This window comes from Lutjanus erythropterus, chromosome 1, assembly GCF_056507025.1.
Source record: "Lutjanus erythropterus isolate fLutEry1 chromosome 1, fLutEry1.hap2, whole genome shotgun sequence".
NCBI classification, from domain to species: Eukaryota; Metazoa; Chordata; class Actinopteri; order Lutjaniformes; family Lutjanidae; genus Lutjanus; species Lutjanus erythropterus.
This window is the reverse complement of record NC_139317.1, coordinates 14,682,429-14,704,692: the sequence shown is the minus strand read 5'-3', so window position 1 is coordinate 14,704,692 and position 22,264 is coordinate 14,682,429. Positions and strand designations below refer to the sequence as shown.

At 39.0% G+C, this 22,264-nt stretch overlaps 2 protein-coding genes across 2 annotated transcripts; both read right to left on the bottom strand.

Annotated features, from left to right (window-relative positions):
* Positions 1–2,750: 2,750 nt before the first annotated feature.
* Positions 2,751–6,513, bottom strand: LOC146332727 (kelch-like protein 10). Its single transcript, XM_084724450.1, has 4 exons — positions 6,034–6,513; positions 4,536–5,156; positions 3,663–3,812; positions 2,751–3,116 (listed from the first exon to the last, which is right to left on the bottom strand). Exons 1-4 carry the CDS (start codon positions 6,451–6,453, stop codon positions 2,751–2,753), a joined length of 1,557 nt encoding a protein of 518 aa, XP_084580576.1. The 5' UTR covers positions 6,454–6,513.
* A 2,413-nt stretch (positions 6,514–8,926) lies between these two features.
* On the bottom strand, positions 8,927–19,536 carry ildr1a (immunoglobulin-like domain containing receptor 1a). The gene is made up of 9 exons (XM_084714506.1): positions 19,300–19,536; positions 17,141–17,311; positions 15,205–15,354; positions 14,600–14,719; positions 14,291–14,437; positions 13,517–13,636; positions 13,190–13,371; positions 11,589–12,215; positions 8,927–10,478 (listed from the first exon to the last, which is right to left on the bottom strand). The coding sequence occupies exons 1-9, from the start codon at positions 19,346–19,348 to the stop codon at positions 10,440–10,442; spliced, it is 1,605 nt and encodes a 534-aa protein (XP_084570632.1). The 5' UTR covers positions 19,349–19,536; the 3' UTR covers positions 8,927–10,439.
* Positions 19,537–22,264: the final 2,728 nt, after the last annotated feature.

The following is a 22,264-nucleotide window of genomic DNA, read 5'->3' as shown; positions in this document are numbered from 1 at the left end:
TTATTGGAAGAAATATCAAACATTATGGCATATACTCAAGGAATATATTTGTGAGAGTATTTAAGATCAAAAACCATATGGAACCAAATAAAATAAATTTTAAAAAAAGTGTGAGGGTCTTCATCCAGCAACCTAAGTAGGTCCAAACAAACAAGTTTCAGGGTGTTTGAGAGATTTTGCAGATTGCTTCAGTTCATTGTTCCATTCCTTGACATCAGACTTCGGATTATTTCCATCAGTGATTAATTTGCTGATTATTTTCTTGATTAATCAATTAATATTTTGGTCTAAAATATCAGACATTTTTGAAAACTGTCAGTTAGTGTTTCCCCAGATCCCAAGATGACATCGGCAAATATCCTGTTATGCCCACAACCTAAAGTTATTCAATTTATTGTCATAAATGAGTGAAGAAACCAGAAATTTTCACATTTATGAAGATGGAATCAAAGTTTTTGAGAATTTGGGACTTTGGGGACTAAAATATTCAAACCAATGTATTGACAAAGCATCTCAAATTAGCTCTATATCGCTCAACTACAACATTAAAATGCTATAATAATATAACACTGTGAAAAGAAGCCATTCTACATAATGAATGCATTTACTTTTGATACATTTCACTTTTGTACTTTTGCTCAAGTAAGTTTCTGAGTTGAGGAATATTACTTGTAACAGAATATTTTCAGACAATAGGACTGTATTCTAACATTATTAAGTATAGATATCTTTTAGCAGTTGTGTGTTGCTGGCTAAGGAGAGCTACAGACTTATTTGATATATAGGGGCATATAATATAGTAGGTTAATTGCTCTAAACTCAAGACGAGTATGTGTTTTTTTATGTGTTCCTGTGAGGGGTTTATTTTTCTCTTCTCTTATCCACCTACAGCTACATGTAATTATTGTGTAGATTTATTTTTGGTCCAGATGGGTTAATCTAATGTGGACTCATCTGTATCAATCTGGTGAGGCAGCTGAGAAGAGGCCTCAAAGCTCTGTTTACATGTGATGTGTCTGTGTGAATATGTGCATGTTCGTCATTGCCATGTAGATACATCAGTCTACAGATGCATGTCGCTCAGTGGAGCAGTATAATGCTTGTAAAATGTAGAGTCTGATATACTGCAGTACAGAAATGGTAATTTGCAACTCCTGTCCCTGGTTAAGCATGTCTGTTTAAAAAGGTCCTGACATAAAATAACAAGATTTATTAGTAAAATTAAGTACATCATTAATGGTAAAGTGCATCAGAAATCAATGATCAATAGTCATAGTTTTGGTTTTGTTTCAGCCAGTGTTTCACCTTTGAGGTAGTTCCTCAGAGGAGTTCCTCTCATTTCACTGCTTGACGGTTTCCTCTGTAGATATCAATAGTTCTCCTCTGCAGCAGGTGATGTCCTGTCTCCCCTTCTCCTCTCTTTGTTTTGTCATTTATTTGTATTTTTAGCAGACAAGAAACGAGGGGAGATGGGGCATGACATGCAACCATCGACCGTAGTGGATGGAGCTGCCGGGTCTGAAAAGCGAAACCTATACAGAAGTGTTACCCCTTGCCGTCTAATGGCCAGCAGGGGGTGACTCCACTGGTGGCATAAAGTAGTCAGATTGTATGTACCCTTATGGCACAATGACTCTACTTCTCACTTGACTTATGATCACAGTGTCCTAATGAGTTTATGGTCTCAATCGCTAGTTTCAAGTCTTCTTCTGTACATTTTCAGTGAGTCATTCTGGTGCAACACACAGGACTCCCGAAACTCAGATCAAACTGTCAAACTATAGGAAAATATTGATCAAGATTATTTTATTTCATTGCCTACTTCTCACCTAAAATGTTCACAGAAACACAGTTTAGGGAACTGTTTAACTGTAATACGAGAAAGAGCGTAACCAGCCAGGCCGCCATTACCTCCTGCTGAAAGGCCAGCCACAACCAAGCACCGCCCAAATCGCAGTACATCATCCAGATCCACGCTCTGAACCAACCATAATGTCACCAATGTGTGACGTCATGGTTGGTTCACACTTGCATGCAAGAAAAAGTCCCTGGCTCAAATATGACTCAAATCAGTCGCACTGTCGTTTTGTGGTTTGCATCTTAAATCCCTGAGGGTTACCACTGATGTAAACAGCTCAGGGGGGTCACAGAGCCACTGCAAGGGAGGCGTGGATGACCAGAAGAGAACTACTACACACCATTATTTAATCCCCTGAATCAAATGTGTTGCCCGGCTTCAATTTTCTCTACCATCACCGTGATTCTGCATTTCAGAAAGTTTGCTTCCCTCTCTCTTTTTGTCCGTGGCTATTCCTGATTAAACCTTAATTTGTGCTGCATTATAGTCAGTAAAATAACCGATTGTATGGGAGATGTCATCAGTTTATACTGAGATTTGGGGATCACAGGTGCTTAAATTCCAAATTTTCTTCTCAGAACCTGGCTAAGCAAGGTTTTATATGTTCAGTATCCCTCATGAATCAAACTCATGCACAAATGAAACAAATTTAAATTTCAGTATAGATCTAAGAGCATTTTTTTCAGTGAGGCCTCTGATGTTTGTGTTGTACTGCTTCTTTTCTTTCACTGTTTAACAAGGAGGTCAGAGGTCAAAGGGGATTGTTAGTGGTCTAACACGAAGCTGAAAAGCTGTCACACAAACTGAAAATCTCCATAATTGCTGGAATAACAACAGCACCACAGGATTTCATGCATAAAGACATTTATTTACAGAACAACAAAGGTCATAGTCAGTTGGAGTTTCTTCTCTCCGCTTCATTCTCCTCCTCAGGGCAGAGCTGGAGAGAGCGACAGCGGGGGGCGGCGTAGTCGGCCATGTTGGGGAGTCCGTACGCCACACAGCAGCTCAAGGCGCTGCGGGAGATCTCCATGTCACTGACACAAGACCACTCATCGGCCTCCACATCATAGCATTCAACGTCACGGGAGGTGGTGTAGCCGTTGAAGCCCCCGACTACAAACAGGCGGTCCTCGATCACGTCGATGGCAAAGTTGCTGCGGGGGTTCAGCATGGAGGGTACAGCGTGCCAGGTGCCGGTGGAGGGGCTGTAGGCCTCAGCAGTGCACAGACGGCTGGTTCCATCGAAACCACCAACCTGTTAGAGAAAAAATTAAATATGAAGTCTTTATTCTGTCTTTTTGTTAGAGTTACAACAACTAATCAACTAGTTATCAACTGTTAATTTAGTTACAAGCAATTGTGATAATTGATTAATTGGTGTGAGTAATTTTAAAAGAAAAATTTCTGTTTTTTAATTCTCTATGACCATAAACTACATCTTGGGGTAACAGTGAATTCTAACTGCAATTCCACATGGCACAAGCTGACAAACTCAAATTACCTGTTTGATGCAACAAACACCCCAAAACACAAAAATATTCAGTTTAATATTGTACGATTAATTTTGCTTGAAAAATTACCTCAGCGATTACTGGACTGTCAAAAGTGTTTCCTTGTAATTGATTACTGTAATCGAGCAGTCAGTTTCAGCTCTGACTTTATTACCTTACATCAGCACATTACTGCCGTCGATGTAAAAGTTTTAAGGTATGAATCTCCGTGATATCAGGGGTGCCCAGTTCTGAACTGACTCACAGTTACTCTGTGTTATGTGAGTATCAGCAGTGTTCAGTGTGCTTACCGCAAAGACTCGGTCTGCATAGGCGACGACCCCGACTCCACTGCGGCTGTTCTCCATGGGGGTGATCAGTGTCCACTGGTTGCTCTCTGGGTTGTAACATTCAGCTGTTGACAGGCACTCGGTCCCATTGAAGCCACCACAAATGTACACCTGGAGAGAACGAAAGAGGTGATAAGCTGTGTTTTGAAGACGGGTATTCAAAAACATGACGCTGTGTGTTTTCTAGACTTATTTCCACATCTTTTGGGAGCAAATCAGACACTTAAACCCGAGAGAAAAAAAGAGGCAACACTGCATAATATGATGCTAAATTCTGGATGAATAAAGTTGCTCTGGTGTTTGTTATTTAAGCTTTTGATTTTTTTTTTTTTTTAGCCTTTGAAGTTGAAATGTGCGTTGCAATGATGATCACTTATTAGTAGCACAATCTGAATAATCTAGTTTAATAATCTTGTGAGGTTTGTTAAACGTATGAACTTAAAGGACCAGTGTGTAAGATTTGGTGGCATCTAGTGGTGAGCTTGCAGATTGCTAACACCTTTTCTCACTCTCTTCTTCCTAGTGTATAGTAGGACTTTTACATTGACACTTTTGACTGTGCAGAGTCAAACTGTGCTGCGCTAGTTTGCATTTCCTTTAGAAGTTTCTATCAGCTTCCATCAGCGGGCCTGATCCACCATCAGGATGTTTGCAGTGGCCAAATTGTGATGAAAACATACTTAGAGCATGAATATTCAATTTCTGCAATATTCTGCCCTGAATCTTGCACACTAGACCTTTAAGAGCCAAACTTGAAACATGAACTTCTGTGCTCTCTCTGTTCCAGCACAGAGCTATTTCAGTTATTCTGAGCCACTCTTTAGCGCCACCCACCTTGCCATGGAGGGCCGTGCAACTGGCATCACTCCTGTGCTCGTTCATGGGCGCAATCATTGTCCACTGGTTGGTACTGGGCCGATAACGCTCCGCACTGTCATGTCGATTACGTCCATCGAAACCTCCTATGGCGTATATGTGCCCATCCAGCACAGTTACACTGACAAAGCAGCGGCACAAATGCATTGGTGCCACCTCATGCCAGGTACGTGTGTCCAGGTCAAACCTGTCCATAATCTTGAACTGTTCATCACCATCAAAGCCACCGAGACAGTAAAGTGATCCATTGAGGAAAGCAGTGCCAAGGTAGGCCCGGTGAATCTCCTGCTCGTTGTTATCTACACTGACCCAGCGGTTAGCACGGACATCGTATGCCTCGATGGCGTTGGTGGGACTCCCTTCACTCCAGCCTCCAACAGCAAACAGGATGGCAGAGGGCAGTCGAGGACGGGCCAAAGGGTCATAGAGAGAAGACGCAGGGAACCTCCCTGTTCTGATGTCCAGCATGATCTCCATGCTCCTGAGGAGAGTTGCTCGACACTCTTTATTCTCTCTCACCAGTTCGCTGTCAGCCACGTTGTCCATGATGTACTGTGGACTCATCAAAGCCAGCCTGACCTACATCGAGACACGAGGACAGAAGCTGGAATTAAACTCTCTAAAATACAGCACTGCTGATACTTCAGCATGGGTGATATTAACAGCCAATTTTACATGACTTTGCTGAATATTCAGTCAGTACTATCCTGTCAGGGTTTATTTTGCTATAATGATCTGCTCACTATACATTATCCCTAGCCTATACTCCGGCCTTTAAGTAACAAGAAATCGCATTAAAGAAAGGCCACATTTCCATTCAAGATCATTCACAGTGTTGCAAATACAAAGTTTGTCCACTAGAGAGCACTGACAACTTTTTTAACCTGAAAAAAATGCTATAATTTTTCATGTTAAACAGAGCTATTTCACAGGATCCTTATGTTGGATTTTTAAAAAAAATATATAAATATCTAACTATATAACTTTGGCCTAAAAAATCCAGTGTCTTTCTTGCTTAAGTCTTACAAGATCTGTTGGATGATGTAGATTATTTTTGGAAATACATCAGATTCCAACATTCTTTAGTAGACCCAGACAGATACATATCAGTCAGCTGTTATTATTGGTCAGCCAATACGATCGATCAACCCATATTATTGGCCAATATTGGCCTATCACAGCTATACTGGTCAGTATTGGCATATCTGTCCTATATATGTATGTACATGTATATATTTGACATAACATAATGCATATCGTTCAATTTTTTTTTTGTTTTACACAGTATTTTATGTATATTTGATCAATTCTATTAATATATTTTTTTAAATAGTTGTTTCTAACTATTAAAAATACCAGTACAAGTTTTACTGTTTCAGTGCCCTCATGTCATTCTGGACAATAAATGTAACAGGGGAAAATGAAAAGTTAATGCATGATTGTTCATCTGACTTACACTGGACAGAAGCAGAGAGATGTGTCCTCTGCGTTCCTCAGGTGCGTAGGTGATCCAACGAACGATGGCCTCAAACACCTTCTTCTCCTTCTTAACATGGAGTCGGTCATCCTCAATGATTTCAGTAAGTTCTTGCACAGGGAGCTGCAGGAACTCTGCTGAGGTGGCGGCCACCTCCTCAAAGTGCTCCAGTATGAAGAGGAAGGCCTTGTCTTTCAGTTCGGGGTTGTAATAGACGTCCGAGAACCACCAGATGCCGATGCAGTTGTGTGGGGTCAGCTGCTCCTCCATGAAGTCACTGCAGGCTTGTACGATGCCCAGTACATTGAAGCGGTCTGCTGCTATGAAAAGCTCCTCTACGTTCTCTTGTGTCACAGGAACAAAGCCGGTGTAGGCAAACTCAATGATGAGCTTCATCATATCAGCTGACACGTTGGGAATTTCATAGACCTGACTGTCTGGAGTCGACCAGTAGGTGTAGAGAGCTCTGTGGGCCAAGAAGGAGGCAAAATAATGGACTGAAAATCAAGTGATCCATTTCCCTTCATATCTACTCTAAATAAAATGATCATATCAATATAAAACCTATATTGCACTTTACAGAACAGATGTGACCATTAAAGCTATATATTTCACAAGAATATTAGAAATCCAGTATTTACTCATTTAAAATTATGTCTGATTTCATGTAAAACAGTTGCACACTGAAAGGCTGGCAGTAAAAATCATTACCTGAAAGCAGAATTAGCTTTGATACCTACAATTATGGTGAACTTCACTTTCCAAAACATTTTTAAAAATCTATTTTTTATTATTTTCATACAACTTTAACTTGTTTCTCCATGAATCAGTGTCTCCTGTTAATAAGCATGAACATCTGACAAGCGTCTCACCTGAAGTACGAGCTGCAGTTGCAGAGGATGACCTTGTGCGTGTGAAATTCAACGCCGTCCACTCTGATCACGGCGTCGCACAGCTGTTTCTCCAGACGGAGCTCATTGTACACTGAGCTGGCTTCACTCATCTTGGCTTTTTCGGTGTGATAGCTTTTGCTCTTTTTATCGTAGGTGCAGATTTCTCTCCTGACAAACAAATACTCAAAGTGTCTCTTCTGGTGTTTGAGAGGCTGTGTCCTCTCACTGCAGGTTCTAGAATGGATTGTTCTGACATCACAACATCTGGTCATAAACAGCCACCAACATTCTAATTCTTCAGAAAAAAACTCCAAAATGGTCAACCTTCTAATTTATGCAAAATGTCCAACTTCAGACTGCATTGTGGGGTTCCTCAGCGTTCAGCGTCCATGGTCAGACTGTGTTCACAATTTACATGCTTTCATTGGGATATCTCAAAAAAAAAATCACACAACATAAGTTTCCATTTCTATTCAGATGATACTTTTATTTTATTTGGTTTATTTGGCTGTAAAATAACCCAGTGCCCCAAATAATATCACTGAAATTATCAACTGTCTTCAGGATATAAATATATGGATAACACAAAAAATTTCCTTCAGCTAAACTCAAAGAAGACTATGACATTTTTAACTGGCAATGAATGGTTCATCTGGTTTTATTATTTTCCAAAATGTAGAAACCCTGGTGTTTTATTTGATAGCAGCCTTACTTTGAACAGCCACAAAATCTCTAACACAGTCATGTTTCGTAAAAACACAGGGAAATTTCTAAAAATTAAGCCATTTCTGTCCACCAAAAATGTTGAAACAGTCATTTGTGCTTTCATTTCACTCTAGCAGGATTATTATAGCAGAAAAATCTCTCTTCTTCACTGCAACTCATCCAAAATGCAGCTGCCAGGATTTTACAATATCAAGAAACGGTAGCACATTAAGCTTGGCTGCCTGTAAGTTTTAAGGTGAATTTTAAATTTTAAATTCCTTCTCTCTTGGTGGTTCCCAAAAATTAAGATGGCTGCATCTATCTATGGATTACTGTATTTGATGTTTTATTATCTATTCTACATATTATTGATTGATGGTGCCATTGCTCTTAATGTTATGTGATTCCTGTTGAGGTAAGTTTAGGTACTTTATACACTCTTGGGAAATTTAATCCATATGATAAATAAATGTTATTTTTAAAAAGTACACAAGTACAGATACAAAGTGTCTGCAGCTGTCAAATGTATTGGAGTATTAAATATAATATGTGGTTCTGAAATGTAGTGGAGTAGAAGTACAAAGGAGCCGAAATTGGAAATATTTGAGGACAACTTGTACTTGGGTATTTCCATTTTTTTGCTACTTTGCCACTCCACAACATTTGAGGGAAATATTTATATTATCATGTTATTCCTGTGTTTTGTATCACTGCCAATCCACAGATATCTACCATTCTGATCTAAAACACACAATTCTGCACTTTTCAGTGAACGTCCTGTTGGTGGTGCTGGTGACAGTAGCATTATATGTCTCAGTGTGTGCTGAACGTTAAGATTAACTATTGTGGGGATGTAAACGGATACATAAAGCCATCATTTTCATACTTTTCTTACTATTTTATATTAGGTTTTGGCTAAAAGCCTCAGAAAATACTCCAAGCCTGTCTTTGTTCTGTATTTGCAACGCTGATGTTCTCTAAAAATTGTGAAATCTGGCATGCAGGTACCAACACAGGGTAACTGTGTTTACAAAACTTTAAAACTACTATTAAAGTCAAAGATTTAATGGGAAAAGAGAAGAATAAAAAGTTTTATAATACCCAAAAGGTAAAACATTTATTCACAAAATTATTAATAAACAAACAGGCTATACAGTGTAAAAAAAAAACAAAACAAAAAAAACATAAATGCAACATCCAGCAAATCAACAACTTTCCATGTGATTTGGAGTTCAATGTGTATTATACTGTGCACTGAAAAGAAAACCAACAACACAGTATTACATTCTCATATTGTGTTGACAACTTTGACTTTAAAAAGAAAAATAACTTTTTGGGCTTATACATTGTTGACATTACTTAATTGTCTTCGGCAACGCCATGCAAATAACTTATTTACACGCCGTGTTTACAGTTATTTATAAGCACAAAGTGGAAAAACTTCATTAATCTTATGTACAAAAGTTTAAAAAACACTTCATCATTATCTGGACAGAGGCTAATGTTAATGCTAATGAACACCTTTTCCTTCAAAACATTAGTAAAACAAATACATTATAATCACATCCAACACATCTAGGAGGTATGAAAAATAACTATTTACAAAAATTATAAAAAGCTAAACGCTAATTCCAGCATTCACAAGAGTATATTCATATTTTAACAGGCTTAAATAGTTCTTGGTTGATGTAACAGCAATCCTATTTGTTTTAATTTACTGGCCCTGATAGTCATTTCTTCTGCACATCATGATTATTGTTTTATCAAATCTAAGTATACTCACTGTGTTACTGCCAAACAGTAACAGGTTTTAAGAGGAGAAACCTCAATTATAAAACCAAGAATAATTTAGTCCATCTCTTCATTGTGTTTTCATTACACTGATGAACCAGCAGGTGGGGCTATTATCCCAAAAAATCTGCTCAATAGTCACAGCAAAGACTTGCTTGGTTTTCTATAAGGGCTATTTTGGATTATTTAAGTATTATCTGTGATTATACTTGTCCATAGCCAGTTTATTACCTACAGTAGATGGCAGCTGACACAGAATCAGACAGGAGCATCAGCACAAGTTAAACAATGAACTGCTGTGGACAGGGTCGGAGTATTTTAGCCACTTACAAAAGTCATTTTACCTCACAGCACAATAACACAAGCAAACTAACCAATCATGGCAGCAGTAGTCAAGCAACTCCTGTGTTCTGCAAGGTAAAATGACTGATTTAGCAAAAGTCTGGCTGATTTGGAGAGAGTGATATTTAGCTTATTTGATGGTGGTTTTCCATTGGAAAAGGCTGTCTGATACAAAGGCAATGTGGTGAAAATATTCTAAATTAGTGTACACTTCAGCTGATATTATTTTTTTTTTTTAGATGGGCCTTTTTGTAAGTGGCTGAAATACATTTCGCTGTTGACCCTGTCAATGTGTCATACAACCTGACTTCAAATAATCCAAACTATCCCTTTAATGCAATATCTGAAAAAACAAATACTTATCAGCTACCAACTAGATGTCCTTATTGACCTTAGTGACATTTTCTTTACCACCTGCATCTGCCAAAATTCTGAATCTCTCATTGCATCTCACATTTTATGAATCCTTCTTCCAGCTTTTCACTTATTAAAAAGGTGATAAAAGAGTTGTGTCATAATTCATTTAAATACAAAAAAAAAAACAATGGTGGCATTTACATGTTTACCAGTAGCCAGACAACAAGGCTCCCAGTTCTAGTGAGGTGTGAATGTTCTCTGAAACAGAGGTCGCAGGGCGTTTCACAGCTGGGGGGCTCAGATGACGATGCTGGTGCCACTGCGAGAACTCTTGTCCTGAGAGAGACACACTAACTTTAGATTCACTTCACTAACAATCAGGATAAGCCAGACTATTTGTTATAATGACTGTGTGTTGATGTGTGTGCATTTGTCTGGATGTAAGTGCATCAGTGTCAGTGACTGTAAAGATGGACGATGCATCTCCAATTCCTCCCACTGTACAAAAATGAAGCCAAAGTATCACGGATATGAGTGCCGCCATGTTGCGCTGGTGACATCATTTGGAGCCAGAGTCTGAGTAGTAGCGATCAGGGTTGGAGCCGCGGTATCGAGGTCCCCGCCCATACAGCTGGCCAACTCAACCACAGCAAGGCATCAGCTGTCAATCACCAGGTGAAACCAGCTTTTTATAAAACAGAAACTTGAACATGCAGTTTGTACCCGCACTCTTTTACTATGAAGCGGCGCTGTTGTAACACATGCAGAATGTGTTTCTCAGTGAACTAAGCAGGGACATCTCTGAAAAAAGAAGCTGTTTGGATGGCATCACATGTAAAACCTCTAAGTACCTTTAAGATGTGCAAGTAAACCATGATGCCATGGGCACAAACACACCGTCAATATACCCAATTTTTATACCCATTGTCAATTAAATTGTTTACCTGTCGAATGGTGCAAACAGGTGCTTTCTTTAGCACTCCATAACTTTGCCAGCCTTTTGTTTCTGCTGTCACAACTTTTTTGAGACCAGTTGCAGGCATCAATCTAAGAAAGCGTGTATACTTGCAAAAAAACAATAAGGTTTATCAGTTTGGACATTAAATATCTTGTCTCTGGACTGTATTCAAATGAATATAGGGAGAAAGGGATTTGCAAATCTCTGCTTTCTGTTTTTATTCACATTTTGCACTGCATCCCATCCTTTATGGAGCTGAGGTTTGTATATCAGTGTGATAAGAACTAACCAAACAACTAAAATGACATAAACCATCTTCACGGCGGGGGCGGGGGTTATGACCTATACGGCAGCCAGCCACCAGGGGCCAATCAAGATATTTTGGTTTCACCTTTGGGGAGCTCTCATGTTGTCCATCTTTATACATGTCAGTGGTTGGTGTAGTTGCATGAATGTGTGTCTATCATCTAAAGCAGCGATTGTCTTACAGAGTAGCGTTCATTCCTCCGTGCTCCTGGTTTCTGTCCAGGTTCGTACTCCGTGTAGCTGGGAGGTTTGTCCACCCAGCCTCCACCTCCACCTCCTCTCCTCCCTCCTCCTCTCCTGCTGCTATCCTCATCGTCCGAGCTCCAGGACCCTCCTCTGGAGCGGCGTGACGCTGGAGGCGAGTAGTTTCCTCTGGACCTGCTGTCAAACAGGTCATCCCTGGACCGGGAACGGGGGCGGTCCATGCCTCCTCGCGGCCCGCCACGACTGCGTCCGTCCAGTGAATCCTGGCTGTAGCTCCTGGGAATGCCTCTAGACTGGGGCTGCGAGGGGTAACGCCTGCCAGCTGCTCCTCGATCATCACGACGGCCGAAGCCGCTGCGGCTGCTCTCGCTGGAGCTCGGGGGACGAGTCTTGGGTGCAGGGGGTGGCATTCTGTTCTCTCTTATTGGTGGAAGTGTGATGATGCGACGCTCTGTCGGACCGTCATCGAGGGCAGAGATCATGCTGGGAGGGCCGGGGGAGAATGGGATGGTGGTGGGCATGTGCTGGGGAGGAGGTGGGATCTGGTGCATGTGTTGAGGCAGAGGTGGGATCTGCTGCATGTGCTGCGGTGGAGGTGGCTGGGACTGATGGGAAGAAGAAGAAGAAGAGAAAAGTAAAAACAAATGAAAACCACCACTTGCACATTTCAGTGAAATACACAGATACAGCATACACTGTGTTGGCAGTTATAACACAAAGAAATAATGCATTTTAACATTTTGAATCAACAGAAAATAACACAACCAGTGCCCAAAAATCAAAACAAAAGATTGCTGTACAGTGAAGGTGTGCCACCTCACCTAAAACAACGACCACTCTTTTCTAATTAAATAAACATTAACCTTCAGCCAAAAAGATAAAAGGCACAATTTATAAGCACATTATGACCAGAACTGACCTACATATAATAATTGTGACTGTTGTTCAGGCTGGAGTTCATTAACTTAATTGATCATGAGACAAATGTGTCAGGATCAGTGTGGCTTACCGCCTCAGCTAAATAGTTTCCTCAGGGAAACGCTGCATGAACAGTTCACCACATCAGCTGTGCATTGCATCGTAAAGTGGCCAGTGTACTCGATACGCAAAATCAAAAATTACAATATTTTTGACCAAATCCGTCAATATTGCAACAATATTGTAGAGATGATGATTGGTGCTTTTGCAAAATATTAACACAATAAGCTTTTTGATAAATAATCTTCAGTAAGTTTGATATAATGACTAAGTGCATAAATTCTAATAACAAAAAAGCTAGAATAGTCTAACAAGTTTAGAAAATTACATCACTTTACCGTAATGCTGCCTTTAAAACCAGGAAAAGACAACACCATATAAGATGTCATATCACGATATAACAACGTCCAAAATATAAGATGATATCTAGTCTCATATCATGATATTGATAAAATAGATATACTGGTCATCCTCAAATAGATCCTAAAACAGATACTACAATACAGTAAACAAAACCGCTTTACATATAAACATTTGTGAATGACAAAATGATGCTCTTCTGTTTACATTAGAAGATTTGAGAGCATGGGCGGGTACGTACCTGCATCAGAGGACTGACCATGTCCATCCCCCGCACCTGGCTCTCCAGGTAATCAAGCATCTGATTGGTGTTGGCAGGGGTGTGGTTGCCACGGGCGCTGGGAGGGGGCATGCTGTAAGCTGAAGACTGAGGAGGGGGGAGGGGCATGGGCTTCAGAGGGATGCTCTTGCCTGAAGCAGATCCTGAAGAGACAAAAACATTCGCAGAATAAAGTTAGCCGATACAAATATCAGATGTTTGTGGATAAACATCCACCTACGGTCTGAAGGTGTTAATTAACTGATGTGCTGTGTAACATGATGTGTGTGTGTGTGTGTGTGTGTGTACCTGAGTAGAGCAGTGGGTTCATTTGGGAAGAGTTGGACATGGGTCCATATATCGGCTGTCCTGCTGCCCAGGGAACCATGGCCCTCTGAGCCTCCTTCATCATACGATGCTGCATCACCGCTGAAAGACGAGGACAACATTTACTTTCATATTTATCAGTACAGGATGGTTCTTCTCAGAGTACACAGGCTCTTTATCTGCACTGTGGCTGACACGACTTCAGAGAAACAGACTGGTTTATACCAGAACAGTATGAAAATCAGCCTGTGGAGATAAGGATGACAGAGGCAATCTATTTGTATTAGGGATGTTAACATCACACTAGATTTTAGTTGTGACTCATGACTTTACTTGGACTTGAGCCTTTTGACTTGAAAATACTTGACCCTTTCCCGCAAGCCAAAAGATTAAAAAAAAATATGTTATCAAAACAGTGTGCCATGAGTCAATTAATTTCCTGAATCAACTAACGTAAACTCTATTCATTCCCAGCAAGCTGACACCCAGATCTACTTTGTTTTGAACCAATTCGACAGCATCCAATCAAGTTTCAGAAGAGAACCATGAAGTACTAGCATAATATATTTGACCTCCAGTCCTTTGTCCTACTTTGTTGACATTTTTCCAAGCCTGTCCTTACCGTGATGTGAACACACACAAAAAAATCTGTCTTCCTTGTGTTTCTGACACACAGGATGCAAATTTTCCCAGGTCTTGGGCGTCTAAGAGCATCAACAAGTAGAGTTTTCTAAAATGGTGCAGGCTGTTCTCTACCTTTTTCAGGACAGCAGCATTTCTGTGGGCAGCAGGGACAGCGGACGTAACAGCAACATATCTGAGGGCAGCACTGACAGCAGCAGACACAGAAGAGGATGATGAGGAGGAGGGCTCCGATGATGATGAACAACACTGTCAGCCAGTCTGACAGAGGAGAGGAGGAAGAGAAACACTTATTGTTAAAAGAAACAGACATCTTGTTAATAGATAATTTTGTTACAGCTCCCAATAACTATATGCCACAGTAGAAGCTGTGGATATTCGGGGCACTGTCTGACCATATATTTTTTCTTTTTTGTTTCTTACGATAAACGATGAGTTTGACTTCTTTGTCAGAGTCTCCAGAGGTGTCTCCAGCAGCATCGACGGAGCAGAAGTACACCCCGTTGTCCCACCACATCACCTCACTGATCACCAGGTCTGCCTCTGTACAAACAATCAATAACAATTAAATTCACAACAAATACAACAACATTAACAATAATTTCCATTAGCTATTAATCTGCAGACTATTTTCTCATTTGTTAATCAATTATTTGATCTATAAAATGTCTGGAAATAGTGAAACATGCCTGCCCCAAAGTGACAAAAATTCTAATTTTTCTGACGTTGGTTGGAGAAATATATTAATTTTCACTTTACTAAAATAGACAATGAAGGAAATTAAAAATACTGGTAATTCAGTCGCCACAAACAGCAATTTAACCTTCTGTCAGTTGGCTAATCAACTTATCAATTCAGCTCTATCATGAAGTATGATTGGCAAAACAATGGGTAAAGTAATGAGTTTATAATAAGGATGATGGAGTGTCTCAGGACCTGACACAGTTTCATCTTATTCTCATCACAGCTGGGTTGAGCCTGACTCCAGATGTTCCGGATGGGACCGTACAGTGTCTGAATGAACTCACTGTTTTGGATGGTGATCTTGCGCTCACGGTACTCAGCTCCCAGCGTCGGCTCGTTGCTTCCTCTCTTCTGGATCACTGTGCGCACCGTCCGCTGACGATCTGGACAGTCGTTCGATGGGTCCTGTCCTAACTGCAGTGCAGACTGGTACGCTGCAGAGTCAGAAGCAATGCTTGCATTAAAACAACAAATGGAAAAATCAAAGTATTTGGAAACCATGTCTTCCTCTTCTTTTTAAACCTGTACACTTGGTATCTAATGATCAAAGCATCTTCACTGCGAAGCATCACAAAATGCTCCAGCTGCACAGGATGAGTAGCGACTGTCCTATTATGTGTCTAAACCTATCAAAGTATAATGAGTTGTATTTTTATTGCAATGTCGGTCGATCCAGACTCCAGACTGAAATATCTTGTCAGCTACTTGATGGATTGAGATCAAATTTTCATTCATGGTCCCAGTGATCCTGATTTTTCCTCAAGTGCCAGGTGGTTGGACTTGTGGTTCTGAGTGAAATGTCTAAATAACTACTGAATGGACATGAAATAAACATTCATGTGCCACACAGGATGGATTGTTATAACTTTGATTATCTGACTTCTGATATCTAGAGCAGGCATATTCAGTTACTTTTTACAGATTTATTTTTCCCATGTTTGACCCGTAAAGTCATGAATTTAAATGTTTAAAACAATGCACCTTTTTTTTTTTTTTAATTTTATCCACTTTATTAGTTTCTGGAAAAGAAAGATTGTGTACAAAAGTACAGAAGAAAACAAATGCACCTTTGTAATCCTGGATTAGAAGTAGCTTGATGTTTTATTGAACACCATGTTACATGTAGCATCTTTTCTCAATCAGTTTGACTCTCATAAATTTCTTCTGCTCAAACAGCCTGAGTTAAAACCTTTTAATAAAATAAATATCTCTGTGCATAACAACAGACATAACCAATGAACAGGCTAATTTGCCTTTGAAGAAATTATTTATTTATACTTTTCATATTTATAAATTATTAAAGGACTGAGGTTGTTAGAGGACTGGATTCAGGCCTCAGGCCACCAGCTGAATAGACCTGAACCAGATCAATCATCAGGTTTAATACATTTTTCCAATATTTAAGTTAATGCCTTATACATATAAAACTAATGACATTCTCACTGGTCTTTGCTGTAGTGTTTTTGTTATTTAGTGGTAGCAAATGTTTGCATGTTAGCATGCAAACTAAGATATGTTAGCATTAAGCTCAAAGCAATAGCATGGCTGTAGATAATAGTTTTCTTAAAATGCATGAAAAGCTTATCAATAAAACAAAGCAAATTCCAGTTTTAATGTCTTCATAAACTGTGCAAAATGGTTTTTTTTCCATCAAGCCACAGTTCAAAGATTCAAGAGTTTTATTTGTCATTTATTTGTTAATAAATAAAACCACATTGCATTTGTGCGCATTTCACTACACATTATGCTTGTATATGTATAAAAGATTAGAATGAAAAGAAATATAGCTAAAAATATAAATATATGTTAAAATGTACATGCGTTATATGTGTAGCTATACAATAAATAATGTGAATGTGCAGTACAGTGTAAAGGATTCACAGAGGACAAGATGTTTGACAGGGATGAAGATAAAGAGAGGTCAGAGGACAGAGTTTACCTCCCTGATGGCCTGAGGAAAGAAGCTGTTTCTTTGTTTTGAACTTTTGGCTACAGAACTGGAATAGTCTGTTGATTACAAAGATGACTTCCTGACACAAAGTAACAGAAAGAACTCTACCATTCAGATTAGGCTGAAGTTCATATTGGTCAGAGAGAACATCAGACTGTTGTATTTCATATCAGCAGTACAGTTCAGAGAAGAAGTGCCTCACATCACAAATACACCATCAACTTTCTCTGTGCTGCGCCCTCTTCTCATGTGTGTGGGTTGCGTCTTACCTGTGGAGTAGTACTCCAGCACGGGGTCCTTGCAGAACGACTTGTACCTCCAGGTGACCAGGACATCTTGGAGGTTTGCAGAGGTGGAGTAGTCGCAGCGAAGGATCACTGAGGCAAACAGAGTTGTGCTGCGCTCCTGCTGGGGAACAATCACCTGGATACACACCGACACTGTGGAGGGAAAACAGCAAACACATGTTTACGTACAGGAAGTACTTTGTGTATTTGTGCACATGTCTGCAAGGAATAAAGCTATCTCATATAGGCATTGGACAATATCTGATTTTAAATATATCTTATTTAAATATATAAAAAACACTGATGATAAGGTGATTGTGGTGATTTTATATCATCAGGATAAATGTGAACGACTCTAGCTCACTAACGTTCAGTCCATTATTGATTTCCTGTTATAATTTGAATCTATTTATTCTATATTTATGCAGGTGGGGGTATGAATTTCAGCATGTTTTTGTGTCATTTTAACAGTTTTCTGGTAATTCTTCGACAGTCACGTTGACCCAATACTCACATGAATTATATATTTTCAATAAATAAAAACTGTCCTTGCAATAATAAAACAAAATACAGTCATCCAATGTTCAATGTTCACTTTTTGCAATTTATTTAAAATGCCAACTTCATGAGATTGTCTTATCACTTTGATCAAAAAATATAATTGGAGTCATACACTTTTCATTTTAAAACATTTTTTACATTAATTAAATCTCATTTCTCAAAAACGGAACATAAAAACTGATTAAACGGCATTTATTAGTTGATATTACACACTTTGTTTGAATATTCTGAAATTGTTAGTTTGACAGACAAAATCATAGTTGCAGTCGTAACAAGACTGCACAGATGCTATAAAATAATGCCTGTTTATTTATTGTTGATTTTAGCCTGCATTCATTTTATCTTATTTATTCCTGGGGTTTTTTATTCAGGTGTTTTTTTTACTGCTATTTCTCAATTTTATTACATCCTTGGAGCCTCTGAGCACTTTCATCTTTGTTTGTGATGTTCGTGTCAAGATGGATGTCCTGTCTCTCTCTATCACTGCATTCTACCTACAGATACAAATAAAGCAATTTGAACCTGAAAACTGATGACACAAATCAAATAAATTAATGCAATCTTGGTAAATGTGTAATATTATTAAAAAACGCAAAGAAGCAAATAGTTTCGTAAGTCTTATCATGCCACTATTCTGCCCTCAACTAAATATTCAAGCTGTAATAAGAAAAAAATACTTAATAATAAATAATAAAAACCTTTAATGTTGTTTAAATTATAGTTAACACCAATGATAAAGAAACTGCATGTGACTTATTTCAAGAAATAAGCTCTACTTGTTAGAAGTTTAGAAGTTAGTTATTGTTGCTAAATAAGTTTTAGGTAGCCTTTATAAGAATGCAGCACCCAGATTCCACCACGTCAGTAAAATGACCCTTATTATCATAATAATATTGTGAATCACAGTTATTTTTGGCCAAGATATCTGTGACATGAAATTTTCATCTTGTCCCCTGCTCATGTGTCAAGAAGATGCTGGTAATTCAGAGAAACATCAGGCTCTGAGTTTCACAGACAGTGAAACGATGTGTGAGAGGGTTTCTCTCAAACAAGGAGCTCATTTCAAAGTGGAAGAACCAGAAAAACTGGTGACACAGACAAAGAGACAGGAAATAGCTTACTGTGAAACTACAGACCAAACAGTCACAAGCTGGAATGAAACCTGATGAGTAAAAACTGACCCTGAATATAGACAGATCACTGCGACTCTTCAAATTAAGATAGAGTGTAAAAATCACAAGTCACAGTTTAGATACACAACTAAACCAATGAAGGTATGAAGGCAGCAGTAAAGTCCTACAAATTAAGAGATGATGTTCATAATTAAATGAAAGAACCTGTACAAACAGATCTTTGTTAACCCTTATCTTAGCAGACTTAAACTACATGTAGTCCGACAGTAAGAGGACAAGATATTTATCTGTGTGTCAAATAAACAATAAACAAAGCCTGTCATGTGACCGATACCTCCAGTTTGGTCAGTTTCTGTGTTAATTTTGAACAACCTTCAATTCATGAATGCATTGACAAGGCTTGTTTAAAAACATCGCGAGGCCGGCATGTAAAAACAGTGAAATTACCTTTTATTATCGACAGCAGGAGGATCAGGACGGCAGGTTGTCTCCGCATGATGACAAAACGCTGCACTTACACACAAAAAACTTCCGACTCCGAGTTACAAGTCTCAAAGAAAACTCATCTAACGACAGTAAAAGAAAAGAAAAATGGACAATAAGAGCCGATAATCTAACTTAAACTTAAACGCATCCGTTCATCGTTTCCTCCTGAGGAGCTGCTGTCTGTGGTTAATGCCTGAGCCTGCGCTCATCTGTGGCCACACCCCGAAACAGGTGAAATCATCCCAACCTGTGACGTCACCAGCTGCTCAGAAATGCTCCCGAAACAGCAGTGAGTCAGAGGTACATGAGGAAAAAAAACATATTCTTTTCTGGAAGAAATTTTTCTGTTTTAATCCAAACTATGTTCTTTTTTCCCTCAGGGCTTTCTGGCAGAAAGCCGTAAAGGCCTGCGTTTCCCAACAGCAAGCCAGGAGGGACTGCTGATGCCAATTTAGCATTACATAAATAATTGATATTATAATGTTATTGTTACAGGTATTTATAATGGGAAGATGTGTCACTGAATTTATTTGACTTAACTGGTTCCCAGCCTTGGGGTCCCAACCTCTGCTGGGTCTCCAGGGCTTTTTGGGACCTTTTTCATTTTAACTGAGTTGTAAGAAAACTAAAACAAACAAACAAACAAACAAAAAACCCCAGTAGGCTTGTATCTCAACATTTCATTCATTTACATGAAGAAAACTAAATAAAATTGTTATTTTTAAAGTTTAGATCATGGGTCTTCAACAGGGGCCTCTATGTTGAAATTTTTCTTTTTAAATTATTATTATTATTATTAATATTATGTCTGAAAGTACACAAGCTAAATTTATAGAGCCTTCTCTTTCTGTGTACAGCCTTGTCATACTTAAGAAAAGTACGGTCACTGTAAATTATTTGGCCATACACTTACAGTACAATATCAGCCATGAGAAGCAGTCAATTATCAGTTATCTATATACTGACTGAAAAAAAATCCATATTGTGCATCCCTAATATTATTTATCTGCTGAACTGAAAATTCTGCTACCTGACAGCTCAACTTGGCTCTCAATGTCTGCAGCATCAAGAAATTAGTGCATAATCTTAAAGTTCTGATTGTAAAAAGTGCTTTAAAACATGTCATCATGTAACAGTTTTCCACAATGTGCTGTTTTATTTATTTTCTTGTCACATTGAATCAAAGATCAGGAAGATTGACCACTCCTTCCTTTGAAGGGCAACTTTCTTCATTTTTACTCTTTTTTGCCATTTATTTTCTTCTTTCACAAACTTTTGGAGTTTGATTTTCTGACTGAACTGAAGTGAACTATTGTCAAGTCTAGAACTTATCAGCTAATTGTTGTCAGTAAGATACTGTATATTTTGCAGCTTTCTTTTTACAGTGTAGGCCTTAGTTAAACCAGGACAAGTCACCCACAACCCTGCACTTGAATGTAAGTCTGAAGTAAAACCACTAGATGTCAGCCTAAATTTGTTTTTACCAGAGATTATACTGTGATTTCTGTTGAGGTTTGACTCTAGACTTCTCTTCCGTTGAACTATAAAACTAAGCTGTTTATTCCCTGGAGGAAAGACACACTTTAAATGTGTCCTCCTTCATAAACATCTGAGTCCATCTGCATTTGAATGAGCTTACTTTTTCTGTGTTGTGCTGAAGTGCTTTCCTTCAAGTCCTTCAAATTGTCACAGATTGTTTTCTCTCTGAGCTCACCCACTCTGCACCTGCAGTCTCTCGGGGTGTTTTTTTTCCTGGAAACTCCTGCCAAGATCCACTCTGTTTCCTATTTGTTCTCCCTTATATCCTGTCCTTCTTCTGAGGCCTTAAAGCACTCCGTGTTCACTGCACCATCGTTATGCACTTGATTTAATAAAGTACAAATGTAAACTTGTAATCACTTGTTGTCTGCATTAAAATCTACAGTTTTAGGCTAAAAACATCAGTCTTTTAAGTCAACTTGGTGTGTCGGGGCTTCAGGAGACTTGGGTTACAGCAGACGAGCAGTACAGATGCATTTTGTTTTCTTCAGGGTTTTTTTTTTTTACATTTGAAAACTGTCACCATTGACTTACATTGCTTGGGAGACTGGCATGAGGGTGAGTAGATAATGACTGAACTCCCATTGTTTGGTGAACTGTCCCTTTAAATTTGCTGACGCACTATACAAGTTCATTTAAATCAGTAAAATGTTGTTTTAGATGGATCTTTTATTAATGAAATAGCAAAAAAACATAGGGTTTTGCTGTAGACTTAAGATCATGACACATTGTGTGTTGGTACAATGTGTCAGAAGCAACGCCATTCAACAATTCATTTTATACATTATAACTCCAAGGTAACGTTTTCACAACCTTCCCAAAACTAACAAGGAGGAGTGCTAACGTTGTTTTCCAGCCAGTGATGAGAGACTTTGGACAATCACAGGTCGGTAAAGTAGCTGATTGTTGAGTCTCATTTCCATAATTTAAGTATTTGATGACCTGGAAATGATGCTGCGTTCCTAAAAATTTCAGAGGTCGGAATTTCCCCACCTCCTACAAGAAAAAGTGCAGTGAAACGCCACTCAAAGTTGGAGTTCCTACTTGTGAACTCGGGGTAAATTGATCTACTCCAGCTTCATGAAGAAGCAGAGTGTTGTTTATGCGAGGTGGCTGCACTGCTGAGGGTTCAGCTGAGTGTACACTAGCCTAAGGTCATCAGTTTGTCACGGTCAGTCATGCTCTTTGTTTACTCTCAGCGTTGTGCACCTGTAAGGCTTTAAAGTCAGAAGTTGGAAGTTTTAACTGGGAGATTTTGGCCTCCCACAGCATCTGGAACGCAGCAGAGAGAATCAACATTCGACTACCTTCCTCCAGAATCAGTTACTGCACCTTAAAGGATGTTTTGATGCTAAAACTTGCTTCTACCACTGTTTTAAGTCACTGT